The 16391-nt window shown below is 39.4% G+C and overlaps 1 protein-coding gene across 1 annotated transcript in view; it reads right to left on the minus strand.

Moving 5' to 3' along the window:
• Window positions 1–15910, minus strand: part of stx8 (syntaxin 8) — a 40756-nt gene extending 24846 nt beyond the window's left edge. The window contains exons 1-6 of the mRNA XM_046410510.1: window positions 15755–15910; window positions 14859–14958; window positions 14668–14762; window positions 14251–14361; window positions 10969–11102; window positions 9717–9809 (exon numbers count right to left, since the gene is read on the minus strand). Coding sequence (XP_046266466.1) covers window positions 9717–9809; window positions 10969–11102; window positions 14251–14361; window positions 14668–14762; window positions 14859–14958; window positions 15755–15771 — 550 coding nt within the window. The 5' untranslated portion in view covers window positions 15772–15910. The remainder of the gene's footprint in view (window positions 1–9716; window positions 9810–10968; window positions 11103–14250; window positions 14362–14667; window positions 14763–14858; window positions 14959–15754) is intronic.
• Between the last annotated feature and the right edge of the window lie 481 nt (window positions 15911–16391).

The following is a 16391-nucleotide window of genomic DNA, read 5'->3' on the forward strand; positions in this document are numbered from 1 at the left end:
ACCACCTGCCGTAAGTGAAACAGGTTCTTTCGAAATCCATATTTCTAGACGCAAAAGTTATTTTATCAACTATTATAGATCTTAAAAAAGTAAAGAGGTAGTGTAATTCAGACTTTGCTATGTCAACCAGCAGAATTAGTTTAAGTTAGCTGATGTGTTGCAGCATCCAGCAATTACGCGCCTCTCCATTTTGTTTTACTTAAATTACATCAGCGCTGCCACTAATGGTGGATTAATTGATCAGCTGATCAAAATTCAAATAGAATAACACGGACTGCATTCCACCGTACTCTATGCACATTTACAGCACAGTATGCTATAATCTGTCATGTACTGAGCAACAAGTAAGCAGGATTTACAAAAAGAAATCTTACTTTCAAACTCAAATGTCAAGGTGCCATCGCCTGCTTGTCAAACTGCTGTTGACATTATTGGTGCCATTAAATAACACATGCACACAGTATATGAGAATTTATTTTCTGTTTTGACAGACTGCTGCAAGAATCTTTACTTTTGCTTTGTTTTTAAATACCAGAAAGCTTTGCCTCAATAGTATGACATTGAAGTAATGTGGGCACAAAACTGGTGCCAAAGCTGTTAAGCCTGTATAATTCCTTTAAGGGCAGCAAAGTCACTTTTACCTAAAATTTCTGTTGTGACTTTAGTTTTTCATAGGTCCACATTTCACAGGACTATACCAAAAAATCTGCTAACAGTAAATATTCGCTTTATTGTGGCACTGATAAGTAAGATTTGAACCTTTCATCGCCACACATATAACAGTATCCTTGATTACTGCAACTCAGCCCCAGAATCAGACTTCTTGGCCTAAACCAGACCTGAAAGTTGTACCAGTATGTCCACCATCACTCACCTCTACTACAGCAGCATGTCAGTTTTCTCTTCCTGTAGACTGAAAATTTCTGCCACTGGCATTTTAATATGGGGGCCTTTCCTGCTAACATCTGTCACCACTGCACATTTGTTCCAGATGGATCAAGATAAATCGAAGCCATGATCTAGCAACAAAGCTTGCAGCTTGTAGGGCAGAAAGCATGAAGGATGGAAACCTGTGGGGAGAAAGCCCTCTATCTACCTGTAAGCATCTGTATTTATGTAAAAATGAATGATGTAAGAATGAGCAAATGTTGTTTTTGTTTTTACTGCCAGACAATATAGACTTATAGATCAAATTCCTATATTTATCTTTCTTTAACTAATTTATGTTCACTTGATTAAGTAGGGTCTCGAAAAAGTGCTGTTTCCTGGGCAAAAGCTCCATTATATCTAAAGTCCCTTTTGTGTATGAGCGTACCTTAATAATGCCAGGCATGACTACTTAAAATATCATTTCTTTTAAATAAGTAGTGCGGCGTGATGGGAAATCAGCTACTGGCACTCAGCCACTCAGTCAGAAAACCCACATAAGGAAACATTCAGACAACCTTTTTATGTCTGGATATTTTGTTCAATCCACCACAGAGTCCAGAGGACTCCCCGAGATTTTCACATTAAAATCAGTCACTCATTATGGGGCCATTACATGAGCATGAAGAAATTCTCCACAATCAAAACCAGTGAAACAGCTTAAGAATCAGTTCTGTGCACTTTCCTGACATCCACATGAGACCCCAGAAAGAGACATAAAACTAACCACAGGGTTAACAACAACAAAAAACACTACTGAAAGAAGTACAACAGGTTGCACTTTACAGAAATGAAAAAAACTAAAGCCTACATCAACGCTTTCTGAGTGATAAAAGGGAGCATCAATCCACTGAGGGAAACAAAAGAAGGTTTGATTGATGAAATGTCTTGAGATGTCTTTCCTTAACTTTCCTTGCCCAAATGTTAATTTCCTTGCTGTGCCTAAACTGGATTATTCATCACTTGGCAGTGGTTGATGTGACCCCAGTCCCTCATGTCATTGTTAGCCCACCCTTCTCCACAACTCTATCAGGCCTTAGGACAGAGATGGATGCTGGGATGGATAGATCGAGAAATAAGGACAAAAGAACTCATCACTGATCGTACCCCAGTTAGGATGCATGGCAGTTTGACTGTTACATCTTCATTTGGCCATCTTTTGTCTTTCCATTGCATTGCCACCAATGCCTTTTGGTAATCTTTATTTAAACCTTTGTAAAATCACTTGTTTTACTCAGAAATACATCACAAAATTTAGATACTCTTAAAATCATGTTTTATCTGGACTTCAGTTAACTTTTAACAACATACAGAGATAAAATAAAAATGAGAGATTTGGCATATATAGGATACAGGATTAAGGCAAAAAAGAGAAAAAAGATCTATGTCAGTTATTTTGAGAGACCAAGGAATATATATTATAGTGTGGGTGGATTACCTCTCCATCATTTATAGTCTCAGTAATTCACAATGTCAAACACCAGGCAGCCAATCTGGTGGTCACACAAAATGATGCGGCTCATTGAAAGCTTGACATTCCTTTGATGACAACACTCTTTTGAACATCACATCACGACTTTCTGCATATCCATGCTTTCTGGAAAACACTACTCACTACTGCCAGCCTCAGTTTCAAACGGAGCGAATCAAGCAAACAATAAATCAATCTACAGCTCTGACCACACTGACTTTCTGCCGAGTGCCATCATTAGTGTGGTTTATTTGCTCACCATGCGGTTTCTACAAGCAGAAGCAAGCAGGGGCCTGAGTTCTCTGGGGTGGCAGCTGATGTCACTGTGCTGCAGCAGTTAAGTACCTTCTCCCCTCTCACTCTGCTGTTTATTTGGAAGTCATTAGTACTGTCCAACTTAAGCCCTCTGCTGACGCAAAATCAAATCAGTGATTTAATTATTACTCGGAAGTCCATCATATGAGAAAAGCCTATTCTGTTTCTTTAGTGGCTGGCTTACTAACTTACTAACACTTGGAAAGTAACACACTTACACCTAAAGAATAATCAGGCTGGTTGACAAAGTGCTCTCAAAACACTCACATTACCAAAGGCTGCAGACTGAGTCACTGCTAAAGGGGTCCCCACACATTAAATGCCTAAATGTAAAGTTAAAAAAATTAAAAAGTACTAAAATCAGAGTTACAAAAATAGCCAAAAGAATTTAGCTTACTGAAGAAACAGCTCTTGCTCTGAACTTCATTTTTTTTGCTAAACTAAATTCATCTTGAGGGAACAGCCAGCAGTTTTCATTGCTCATGCTGTTACACAAAGGCATTACAATCAGCAACACCTTGACTGGTAAAACAATGAGAAAGTCTTCACAGATGCTTAATATGGACACAAATGTATGCATATCATCCTTTCCCAATTGCCACTTTCATGTGCAACTGTGAAAAGTATTACAATGCCATTGACAAATGCTAACTAGCTTACACAGGGATGCCAAGCCATTTTGCAGGTGTCACATATGGTTGCAAAACTGTCACTACACTACATTCTCATATAACAAAATACAGAAGCCTGATATATCAATACATCTGCCTTGCCTCTATGTTAAGTGTATGCATTTACTGTGAATAAAGGTTTGAGGTCCAAGAATTCAGGAGAAGAGCGGTGCATAATAATTAGACCTCATTACGATACCTACAGTACTTGGTCCACTTATGGTATATAATCATTCTATGGTAAATTACTCTGGATAATAGAGAAAAGGAAGTGAGAGTGGAAAGCAAATTTTGTTAAATAAGCAAAGGCTTGGAGCTAGACAACACCAAATTCTACATAGCTGCTACTGTGTCATGCAAAAAAGAAGACTTAATGACAAGTTTCAGACATGAGTACACATGTGGTAAATCTTGGTGCAGTTAATATCTCTAAAACATTTATCTAAAATTTGTTCCAGATCTCGTCTCAATTCAAACAAGAGTCTATTCCTCTCCCGGTCACTGATTTACTGTATACAGTGTGGTTATTACTGTGTTCTCAGTAAAGATGAGTCATCTAAGCAATATTAAGCAGTACAAAGAATTATCATCAAAGAGAGGGGAAAAACAAGGACAGAACCTGCAGGGGCCATGGATGTGATAGTTAATGTGCGAATACATCTGCTAGAGCTGTCTGAAGGCCATTTCAGTAACTTAGTTCACTTGAATGGAGTCTTTGGAACAGATTTAGGTTAGCTGGAAACTCTGTTGGACACCAAACAAACTGTGAGATGGTGGAAAACAGATGAACTCATCATTCATTAATTCAATTGGTCCAGGCTAAATATACAATGCCTGTACTCAATGAAGCTGTAATAGAAATACACCTGAAAACGTATTTTTGCTTTGTTTGTGGGTTATCGTGTCCCTACTTCTCATACACACTGATGATAGACATAAGCCATTACAGTATGTGTCAAGTGTCACAGCTGCAGTATGTCACCACCAGTCAAATCCAATTTGCCCCTAAAATTCTGTCAAATGAGACACTCTCAAACTCATGCTGTTCCCTTTCAGACAAGAAATTTTAATGAGCAAGCCACTGTCTGTCACTCACAAGTATGAGACGTGGACTGTGTCATTGTTCCAGGCCACAATCTGAGAAAAATCAACACCAATAAAGTGAAATTAATGTTGATCTTTCTTGGTGGGAAGGGAGTCTACTGCTGATGCAAACCATTTCAGCTGGTATGTGCCGGACTATTTTCTGCAACATTTAATTTGGAAATGAAAATATACTAATCTCTGGTAACATCATATTAGAAATATGAAAAAAAAAACTTGATGACAGCACATCATTTAACTAATTTTAACACACTAACAATAATGATTGAATTTCTCATTCTGTTATGACTGGCGAGTAAGATAGGAAAATCGTCAGAATGCACTAGATTAATGTTACGAGCCATAAAGCAGAGGCTGAAATTGAGGTAATCTGTCTACACGCTCACTTCCACATTTCAGTTCATTTTGATCCAGTTAAGTCTGAGAGCGTAGTAACGGAGGGCTTTGGGTTCATCTCTAAACCTCTGAAAAGGAACATCTTCCTTGCTGACCTCAGCCGGATTTGTTTCCCGAAAAGGAAATGACTGCAACCTCCACTGCACTCGGGTCATGAGCTAGAATTGAGCAGCCAAACTACAAAGAGCTTAATCTATTTATAGGAAAACACTGCTACAGTACAGTGATCAGGGGTAAAAGGAACCTTGGAAGACAGAAAGACAGTTGGACACCAAGGTTACACGCCAACTGTCAAGATCAAGAGGGAGCTTTGCCATTTCCTGGCTTTCTAACTTAAATTGGGGGGCATCGCCAGAAGGTAAACAATGGAAAAGGAACAGCACTCTCTTCATAAGCATTCTTTAATTATATCACACAATTTTTTTATTTTGTAATAAAAATTACAAAATATTTTGTAATAAAAATAATAAAAAAAAACTATACCATAGAAACAGTGCTATTAGACTGTTACAGGGCACACCCAGGATGAAAGGGGAAAACCATATTTTTAATTTAGTGATAATGGCCCTAGAATCAACCTTCACCATTCATACACTTGAAACCGTGATTGTTAAAAGCAGGTGAAACAAAATTTAAAGTGCAGAGCTGACACAACATCACCAAACTGAACACTAAAAGCATAAATACTAAGTCAGTCACTCTACTTTATCAAATTACTTCTCTATGAACCCTAAGTCAGGCTTTTGGGAACATGGGTTCTCCACCAGCAGTCACTGGGTTTTTTTCAAACTACAGTGTCTATAAAAAGGCTTGCCACCCTTGAATGTTTTCCTCTTTTAGTGCTTTTATAAATGGAATCATAGTCAATATAATTTGCCTGTTTTTTGACAAAAAAAATGTTAAATTGAAAACAAATTTCTACAAAGTAACGTTAGTTAATTAAGAACATAACATACAATAAGTGATAAATATCCATCCCCTTTAAAGTGAGCGCCCTAATTCAGCATTGTTCCAGCCAACTGGTGCTAGTAGTCTCACCCATTAGTGAAATGGAGATCACCTGGGTGTAATGAATGTGTCTCAGGTGATTGTAGTATAAAGGCACCAGTGTCTAGAAGGTTCAGTCACTGGTTAATCAGTATTCCTGGCCACAATTATGCCATGAAGACAAAAGAACACTTCAAGCTACTCCAAGAAAAGGTGACTGAAACATATAAATCAGCGGATGGGTACAAAAAAATTCCAAGTGACTGAACATCCCCTGGAGTTCTTTTAAATCCATTAAGACATGGAAGGAATATGACACATTTGCAAATCTGAGCCTAGAGCAGGCTGCCCTCACAAACTGAGTGACCATGCCAGAAGGAGACTAGTGAGGGATGCCACCAAGACACCTATGACCACAATGAAGGAGTTAAAAGCTTCAGCAGCTGAGATGGGACAGACTCTGCATGCAACAGCTGTTGCCCAGATTCTTCACCAGTCAAATTTTTAAAAGAAAAAGACATTGCTCATTTTAAATCTCAACTACAAGGTCAACTAAAAAAAGGCCTTGAGACCAAAATGCAGCTTTTTGGCTATCAGATTGTTTGGCAGACACCAAACACTACACATCACCATAAACACACCATCCTCATCGTGAGACATGGTGGTGGCAAGATCATGCTGTGAGGGTGCTTCTCAGCAGCAGGCCCTGGAAGGCTTGTAAAGGTATATGGGGAAAGTGAATTCAGCAAAACATAGGGAACTTCTGGAGGATAATCTGATTCAGTCTGCAACTACAACTTGGGAGAGGATTTATTTTCCAGCAAGACAATGACCGCCAGCATACAGTGACAGCTACATAGAAATGGTTTATAAAATACAAGGTGAATGTTCTGGAGTGGTGGAGTCAAGACCCAGAGCTCAATCAAATACAGAATCTGTGGCTGGACATAAAAGGATCTATTCACACCCGATCCTGTGATTGTGGCCAAAGGTGCATCTACTAAATTCTAACTTGAAGAGGGTGAATATTTACGCGATGCTCATTTTACATGATGTATTTTTAATTAACTGACATACTTTGACATTAAAGAGTTTTTTTTGAAAATTTTTGTCAAAAAAAACAAAAAAAAACTATTTGACGATGATTCCAAGGGGGTGAATACTTTTTATAGGCACTATATACGCCTATTCTCCACCTTGTCACATATGGAGGATCAAATATATCTCCCATAACTCTGCATGTGAGGATACAGAAGAGACACAGAGATATGGAAGAAATTGGAAAAGAGGTTATAAAATACAGACCTGGTGAAAAGAGACAAAGGAGTGTAGGGAGTGAGATGAAAGATGGAGGGGCAGCAAAAGGTCCCACAAAGGAGAGAAACACAGGTAGGTAAAGAAAAGCTGTTTGAAAACCAGAACCCTGTAGGCCCTGTGAATCATTGCTTCATGTCAGCAGCACGCTGTATGAACCTGAAACTTGGTCGTAAATTGTGGAGAGAGAGATCCAGGAGAGACAGTGAGGAACTCAGACTGGTCCATGAGGAGTATCAATCGTCTGCATGAGCATAAGAACCCGTTACACTGTATGCACCATGAATATCTTTCATAATAAACAACAGGCCATGTATATATTTACGTTTTTATACCATAATATCCTAAAACCAAGACATGCTTTCCATAAAAAAGAAAAAAAACAGGTGGCAATATGTACAGGCTTTAACAAATTTGTATCAGTTGGATTCATATCAACACAGAGCCAATTACAATTCCCACAGGTGGCATAGATATTTTGGTCATTACTGAAACAAAGAGTTTAGTTTCCATCACATGTATATTTAAGAGTCACATGGGGTCGAAACATGGGAGTAATGACAAGCTGTCGTTTCCAAGGCCAAAATCACTTGCCTTCTCACTTATTTGCAGTGGAACTGGCGTAATTTACCACTATGGCTCTCTCATCACCTATTCACATTCATATTATTGGAAACAATGACATTAAGCTGAAAAAACAAGAAGAAAAACATGTCAGTCAGAGCAATGATCCATCTCTAGTCAAAACGGTAATAGGAGAGTGGCCTAAAACAATCAGCATTCCTTTCTTTCACTTCCCTTCACCCATTGCTGTCAACCAAACATCTGCCATTCTTTCCCAGCAGAAGGGATGTCCATTTGTTTCCATGCCTAGATCACTCGGTTATACAACCTCTGGACTTGTCTGGGTATGAATGCTCAGACAGGATATTACAACGCTTCCTTTTCCCAACTGGACACTGGTCATCAGGGTAGAAACAGACAATAACTGCATGTACTGTAGGTGTGTGGAACAACTCCACATCAGTGTTTCCGTTGTAAAGTAACTGCCATTTCTTTCCCGGAAAATATGTTGAAATGTGACATATTTAAATCACTCCAATTTGAAAATATTCAACTTGACTGAAAAAGTTGCGCGCCACTGGGCTTGACACAGTGTTGCGTGGGGGAGACCAAGCAAAGTGGAGGAACAGAGCTGCTGCCCAGCTACCGAGACCAGGTAAGCTCTGGATGAAAAAGCCGACAGTAGAGCTGGGTTTCTGGAGGAATTAACGATGATATTCTGCTCCTGTTTGCAGCTGTTTATCAGTGGGAGGAGAGCTTTAAACTTTTGTGATTGGTTTAGATTTTTCCTCATTTTCGTTTTTCAGCCTCTCACTAGCTAATAGTTAATGTACAGTAACGAGTAGTAAAAACTTGTAACTGTTTGTCAAATACCAACCCTTTGTGTTGGCGATGCACAGCATCAGTGGTGCCCATGATTGATGAGAATTTCTCCCATTTGTCCGAGGCACTGAAAGAACAATCACGTTGATTCGACTATTGTTGCTACTATTGGTTTCTAAGCTTAACAATTCGCCCAGCTGGGATTTAGGCTTTATAGCTTGTTTCTTCAAAATTGTATAACTCAGAAGAGCAGTATTAACGAATTACTGAAGCCCTGAGACTGCACATTTCAATTATTTTAAGTCTGGATCAGCTTGCGTTGGGGACAGAAATATTAAGTCTAGAGTCCATCCACTTCTACTACAGTGTATATGACAAAGACACGAGGCCTCTATCCACAATGTAACTGTTATTATTGCTGTGAACTATATAATCTACTCTCCTCTTTTATCGACCTGCAGTTTCTGAACTGTTAAGTTTCTTTCCCCTATCAGAAGAGAAGCTGACAGACTAATGCATGTTCTAGGCTCACTGTCAGTGCAAACACTAGAGATAGCACTCACTATTAAATAAAGAAATGATAGGAATACATGTGTGCATCCTCTTTGTAAGGGGACACCCTCAGGCCTTGGCCTATTAACTGCTACAGCCTTCTGAGAGCGATGCATTAAAGGATCTAATTGTTCACTGGTTGACAGATGATCATCCCAAAGTCTTACATCTCATGTACCGCCTGTCTGAGCTTAGAAACAGTCTAGAGCAATGCACGCCTGTCTGTATGGCACATTCTACCTGTGATGGAAGCTATTTCTGCAGTGATGAGAGGCATTTAGCTAGAAATAACTCAAAAGCACCATTATCTCCAAGCAGATCAAATTCCGGAATACAAAACACAAAGTGGGGTCACTTTGCACTATGGGATGCATGACAAAGAATAACTTGGTAGACCTGGTCCTAACCTGACTTTGAGGTCAATTGGGTGTATGTGTCTGGTGCATGTCAGTGTTGTGCTGGTGTGAGGTAGTATCACTGTTCTATATGAGGAAACCCACTGCATTGCAGAAGTATGTCTCATTGCTTTCACACTGCCACGTGTAATGTGTCTGGAAAAATATGTACAAATGCATTCATGAGTTAAAATTTACCGTTATGTTCATCCAGCTCATTGCCAATCTCCTGGCCCATTATCTTCTGTCGGCTGATGACAGCTGCTAGTGCATCTAGGCCAGCATCCTGGGCTGTGGAGAGAAAGGACAGAAATCAAAAGCTTAATACACTTGTATGTCTGACAAGACAAGAGACTAACAGTAAGATCACCAGGATTATGCAATGGCAGATAACATTACAGAGAATAGAGAGGAGACTATTGCAAGCTATTACAACAAAATCTGTGATATGCACACAGGTATCTTTGTCAAATTTAGCAGTGGGCGCTGAACAATAAAATAATGCTGCTATCACCAATAAAAAAGCTTGTGTAACAAGCAGACAGGCTGTTGGGGTCCAGCTCAAAGTGCCACATGAGCAATTCAGTAGATTACCCCACTCAGCCTAGCTCCTGTTATATCTACAGCAGGCCAAGGTGGAGAGGGAGAACTCAAAAGAAGAGAAGAGAAAAGAAAAAATTTGGTCTATGTAGGTTTCCAACTCTGACACACTCTCTACCACTGGAATTTTTTATGACTGCAAGTTCATACGCTCACTATTACCCAGCTCCACCAGAAATCCCACAGGGGGACTAGAAACCTCAATGTGGTTTGGTCTCATTGTCTTAACAGGAGTCTCTGATCCCAAACTGACAACAACCAGAGCTGTAACGGAGACACAGCACTGAAGTGGCACATGGAGTCAGGTGAACTAATGTCTGGGTGTTCAGAGTCATGTCACAGCCATTCTGAATATCGGGTGAAAGCAGGCACAGGCTTACAATCTACTTTTTAAATGTTAATTATAAAGATAACCTTTTTTATGTTAGGATACAGTATGGCCAGTTTAACGCACCATTATGTAACTATTTTACTTTAAGGTGCCTCTGTCATTTCCACTCTGTGCCCCAAATGCCTATTTTTCTTTGTGTACTCTACAGGCAAAAGGTAATGTGAATAATTTCACTTAACGTTATATGTTTATATGATAACACTGAACAAAACAGGAAAAAAAGACAGGCAAGAAACAAAACATCATACTTGAAGACATGTTTCTTCGATCATGCAATCAACATGCTGTCATTTCAGACACTGACCATTTTTCCCTGGACTCTCCCGCTCAAAAGTCCAAGGGTTCTTGCACAAGAAACTGAACCACAAGTGAACGAGAGGCAAACTGTAAAGTGTTTTTTCCCCATCAAGGCAGACAAGGGTTATATAATTTACAATTTATTCAATCATGTGTAACTACCTTCAATGATATGTTGTTGCTGCTGTTTGATCTCTCCAATGGTCAACCCTCTGGTCTCCTCCGTTTCGTTGATGAGCCAGGGGTTCGCTGCACCACCTCGACTCACTCCTGCCGCTTCAGCCATCAGTGTCGACCTGTGAAACATAACCATAAAAGTAATTTTAAAAAATGTTTTCATCAAAAAAGGTGAAAAAAAATAAATGGCTATTCCTTCCCAAAAGGAGAGCAGCAGCTATCAAAGACAAAACAGCCAACAGTGCATTACAACTGAAAGTAGATGGCATCAATCACATTCCATCACACAAGTATAAAACACTCATCAAGTATCATTGATTCAGCTATATAAGTAAACACAGTCTCGGCTGTGCATAGTGGTACAATGCACATTTGTACAATTCTTACAACAAACACATCTGTACAAGGCATGTTCCCTTTTCAATACGATACTCTTTTGAACATTTTATGACAAGAAAACCCTTTAGATCACAGAGAAAAGCACTTATTTTCTCATTTTGTCTTTTAAGTGTTTTGAAAGATTGAAAAATACCAGGTTAGCTTCTGCAGTATGTAAACACTGCATGTTAATCTGTCACAGGACTCTGGGCCGCTGGGGAGGTTTTTGTTCTGACAAAGTGACAGACCGGAGAGCTCTCTGCACTGTACTGTGCAAAACACTGCTGTGTGGTTTAAAAGCTATTCTTCAGCTAATAGCTTAAAGCTGTGTTTCAGAACTCCACCACCACCCCCGTGGTTGCCTTGTGGTGACGGGTTCAGAATCTCTGTGTGAGGTTGGATTTAACCAAGTCTGCTGTGAGCAAGTTGTCCCCTGGTCAAGCCCGGGAAAAGTGACATGGAGCCCCATGTAGGCTTATCAGCGACTGGGAAATATTAACACTACTTAACTAAACCGTTTTGCTATGGTTTTGATGTCTAGCTAATGTAATTTCATGGATACATTAAAATTTCAACTTTCAAATTCAAAAGTGAAAGTTTATTTGGATAAAGCTCCTTTTTTGCATGAACAATGCACAAAACTTCTTTAATCACACCACAACTCACACATCTTTGTGTGATGACTGATTCAAGCTGTTTTTAGTAAGAAGTGAATTGTGAGACCACTCACAGTGCTGCTAGATGAAGCTGATACCATCAGAGGAGTAGGTGTGACAAGGCATTTGCTCTAATCTCTCTGACATGTTTGATTACTATGAGACTGTGTGCCAGTCCTCTACTTCCTCCGTGCAAGTGCCCGTGTGAGAAGATCCAATTAATCAGTTGGTGGGGAGCACCAAAAGCAGTCAGGCGCATCTCTTGGACTAGACTGTTGCCATCAGAGCCTGAGCATCCAGTTTCTGACTGAATGAATTGGACAGACAAGATTTAACTAATTACAACTATTTCCCGTGCAATCAAACACAAAGGGGAGGTGAGCGAATAATGGAGTAAAGGCGGGTCTGAGCAGCCATGGGGTGAACTGAGCTTTCAAATGCAGGCGCCATGTCCATCTTTTGCTTAGTCTGAAATGGAGATGCAGAGAATGTATTATTTCAGGGATAGATTAAAGTCCCCTCTGTAACCTCTAGCCATTTTCTTCTCCCCAGAGTTCTCACAAAAAAAAAGAATGGCTTAGATTATCCAAGCATGGCCAATCCACCCCCTCCCACAGTCTGTCCTCAGAGACCACACAGTAGGAATGGGTCCTACCCACAAATCCAAATTACCCACCACATATCACTAGTAGGTCTCACTGAGCAAACGAGGAAACCATACGACCACATGATTACAGTTCGCCAAGTTAATTTATTAGCAAAAGTCATTTGGGATTTTTTAACAGAACCTTTTATGTAATTGGGTGTGTGGTCTGCAAAAAGATGAAAGCCTGTGCACAGCACCGCTAAGTAGATCAATCTTAAAACCAAAGCTTGTGAAAGATATTGGAGAAAGGCACTCTCATATCAAGTCATCAATAGAAGTTATTCTCTAAATTCTACTGATCTCATGAAGCACTGATGTTTGCGTTCGCTATACAGTCATTTCAGTTACTCCTCAAAATATATCCATGGCCACAAGTTAGACATTCTACACTGTAAATGAACTGGGGTTTTCCATAATTATAAATGCTGAGCCTCAACAATGTAAAAACAACATGGAGCTGCCATCTAAAAAACACTCATTTATAAAGCAGCCATGAGAAACTAAAGAAAGTAAACAACAGGACATCATTTCCTTTTCCAGTCCAAACAAGTAACACCTGGGCCAGAGTGGGTCAAACATTACAAGAAGGAATGACTGCCTGTTGCCTAAGGTTTTCAGAGCTGTCACTTTGACATGGCATCACATGATGAAGAGAATATAAGCTGTGGCATCTAGCTCTTTGATTCGCTCCACAAGCACTAGAATAAATGCTCAGTGAAGAGTTAGAAACTGTAAAGACACACACACATTCATATGAAAGTGTGTGTGTGTGTGTGTGCGTGTCCTTTTCCGGAGGTGCCAAATGTGTGATCAACAGTGCAAAATGAAACAAATCTGCTAATGAAAAATAGTTCATTATGAAGTTAAGCACCCTGTCGAAAAGGCAGACAGACAGACTTAGCACAGGGAGAGGTCACAGCACACAGGTCACACCCAATGTATAAAGACCTTCACGGAAACTTAGTGACTTGTGACACATCATCAAAGCTCAGAACAGAGCCTATGACCTCTTTGGTCAAGGACACAGACAAGAGAATGAGGATTCATTATTTTTAATTGGGCAACCAGCAGCAGATATTATTCAAAAAAAAATTAAAGGTGGCATATTCTGAGCAGGACGCTCCCTGAAGCATCATGGCCTGATCTGGCTATCACAACACTGAGCGACAGTGACAGAGGGTCACTCAGGGTGGAGAAACAGAAACCATTTTCTTGCCACAGTCTTATTTCAGCAACAAGTTTGGTGCTCCAGCATATTTCCAACAGTGTAGCTTAGTTTCAGAAAATCCTATTCATGTATAAGAAGAAGGTTCTGTGCTGATGATCATAAGCATGAGCTTGTTGTTTCTCTGAAAAACTCCCTATCAGCTGCAGGGTATACAAAGAGGGGGTAAGTGAACTACTTATAAGAATTTAAGTACCACAACAGTGATCATCAGATCACCTTCAGATTGACCCAAATCTTTGTAATTTGGATCTAGTGATCCAATTGTCAACTTAAAACAGAGTCCTACATGAGAGCTTTACACACTGATTTTTCTTAGCTTTTCCTCTCATTTATAAGATAATTTGACTAGATTTTAATACCTGGAAGGTTCTGGCTCTGTGTTGTCTCCTCTGAAGGTGGCATTGAGCTGCTTCTCTCTGGTTAGTAGATTATCAATAAGGTTCTGCCTCCTGTCAGCTTCTGACTGCATTCTGATGAAACCATGTTAAGGTTAAGGTGATAGTAGATGAAAGGTGCTTATTTTCTTTGGGTCAGTTTGGAACAAATCCATGAAAACAAGAAACTTTCTAATTAGAAAGACTTTACTACTTTACAAGAATTTCCCTTTGGGGATAAATAAAGGAATTCTGATTCTGATAGTTTGGGCAGACCTTTCCAAAACACTCTAGTCCCCTCTATAGGAAGACAACTGCTATTGCAAGCAAATGAAACCCTTCAGCTCATGATCTCTGTCCCATGACTTACACTGTTTGGTGCAATCTCACAAGAAAGGATACATGCGTCGAGCAGATGATGCTCGTAACAAACCGTCTTTAAGCTGGCCAATATTCTGTTTGAGCTTCTGCAGGGATGCCCGCAGTGTCATGTTGATCTGAGAAAACAAAAGACATTCACACCAATTGACAGGAAGAGAAAGTCTGAAAAAAATGAAAACAATGTTACTAAACTTGTGAATGTTACATCTTACCTTTGCAGGGTTCCCCCCTGTTCTCTGCTGCCTGTTTCGTTCATTAATGTTTTCTGCAATTTCTTGCGCCAAGCGGCAAGTTGCATCATAATTCTGTAACCTATAGATCAATGAATGGGATACCAATGTCATGTAAATCATTACTGACTCAGTGACCACAGATATATTATGGAGCAACACAGAGTGACATATTACTCCTGTAGTGTAATGTAAATAATGCAGTAATGAAGAACACAAACACTTTTAACTAATGTTGTGCAACTTACACAAACAAAACACTGTATTTTAAGAATATGCTACAATAACATGCAACGAGTACTAGCTAGCCTGGCCAGTAAACTCATAATGCTCAGTGTTCAGATAGCCAGAGAGCTTTATGTGACTCGTTTGCCGTGTGTGATGCAGGAGTTTAATAATTTTAAACAAAAATACCACTAAGTGTCTGAAAAAGCTGAATGAATGCCCCTGGTAGCCTCAAAAGTTTAATAAAGCGTTGTATGACTTTTTGTTATGCTATAGTTTTGTTTATTTCTTCAGGTAAAACGTCAAAGAATGAGCACAAGCTTTACCTTTATCATGTGACTTTATGCAATGCCTTTCCTCTTTCGATTCTGCTAACGTTACAAAGCTCCAACCGGAAGAGGAATAACATGGCTAAAAACTAATTTTCTCGCAGGAATGCCATACCATATTTCCCACCACGAAACGATATTATTTTGTAATTGACTATTTATAATGGAAGCTGTTGTTGTTAACGTTAATGTTAAACTAGCCAACGTTATATCTTTAGCTAGCAGAATACAGAGTAGCTAACTTATCAGGGTTATTAACATCATTTGTTGAAAATAATAATACAGCTGAGCCAACTTGTCGTAGCCTTCGAACACATTACTTACCACAGATCCTGAGACATTGTGATAAAAGTTGGCTCTTAAGAGAAAATCCACTTTGTCTAAACCATCCGTGAGTAATCAGCAACAAACGGTGTCTTGTTTGGGTGTCACGTCACTACGGCACACTGCGAGGAACAGTTGACTCTCGGGCCGCGGTGTTCGGTTGCCACAACCTCAATGTGATGTTACTGAAAACAGTAGGCTTCATTTTAATTAATTTATTTATTTTTATTCTTTACATAAATATACGTGATGTTTGTGCAGGTTGGTGGTGGTAAGACACGTTAGTTGAAGACTCATGTCAGTGGAAATAAAAAGTCTGCAACACAATTGAACATTTTCACACAGATAAAAAGAGGTATATTTCAAAACATCAGTATTACAATTAGCATGTGTCCTGGAAGTAGGTATATATACAACCTGCACACAGCCAAATTTTCCCCTCATCAGGAAAATGGAAATATACTGTGAGTGAAATGCAAATACTGGGACAAGAAAGAGGCATTTTTAGTCAGTAGTACAGGCCCTAAAAAGTCCAAATTGTTGTTAAAAGCCTTGGAAAAATGTGACATGTTATACAGAAAGTAAGAATACTATGGAAAAATTCTCCATAAACTAAATAGTATGCAGATGAAATTAT

This window comes from Scatophagus argus, chromosome 2 (assembly GCF_020382885.2).
Source record: "Scatophagus argus isolate fScaArg1 chromosome 2, fScaArg1.pri, whole genome shotgun sequence".
Classification (NCBI taxonomy): Eukaryota; Metazoa; Chordata; class Actinopteri; family Scatophagidae; genus Scatophagus; species Scatophagus argus.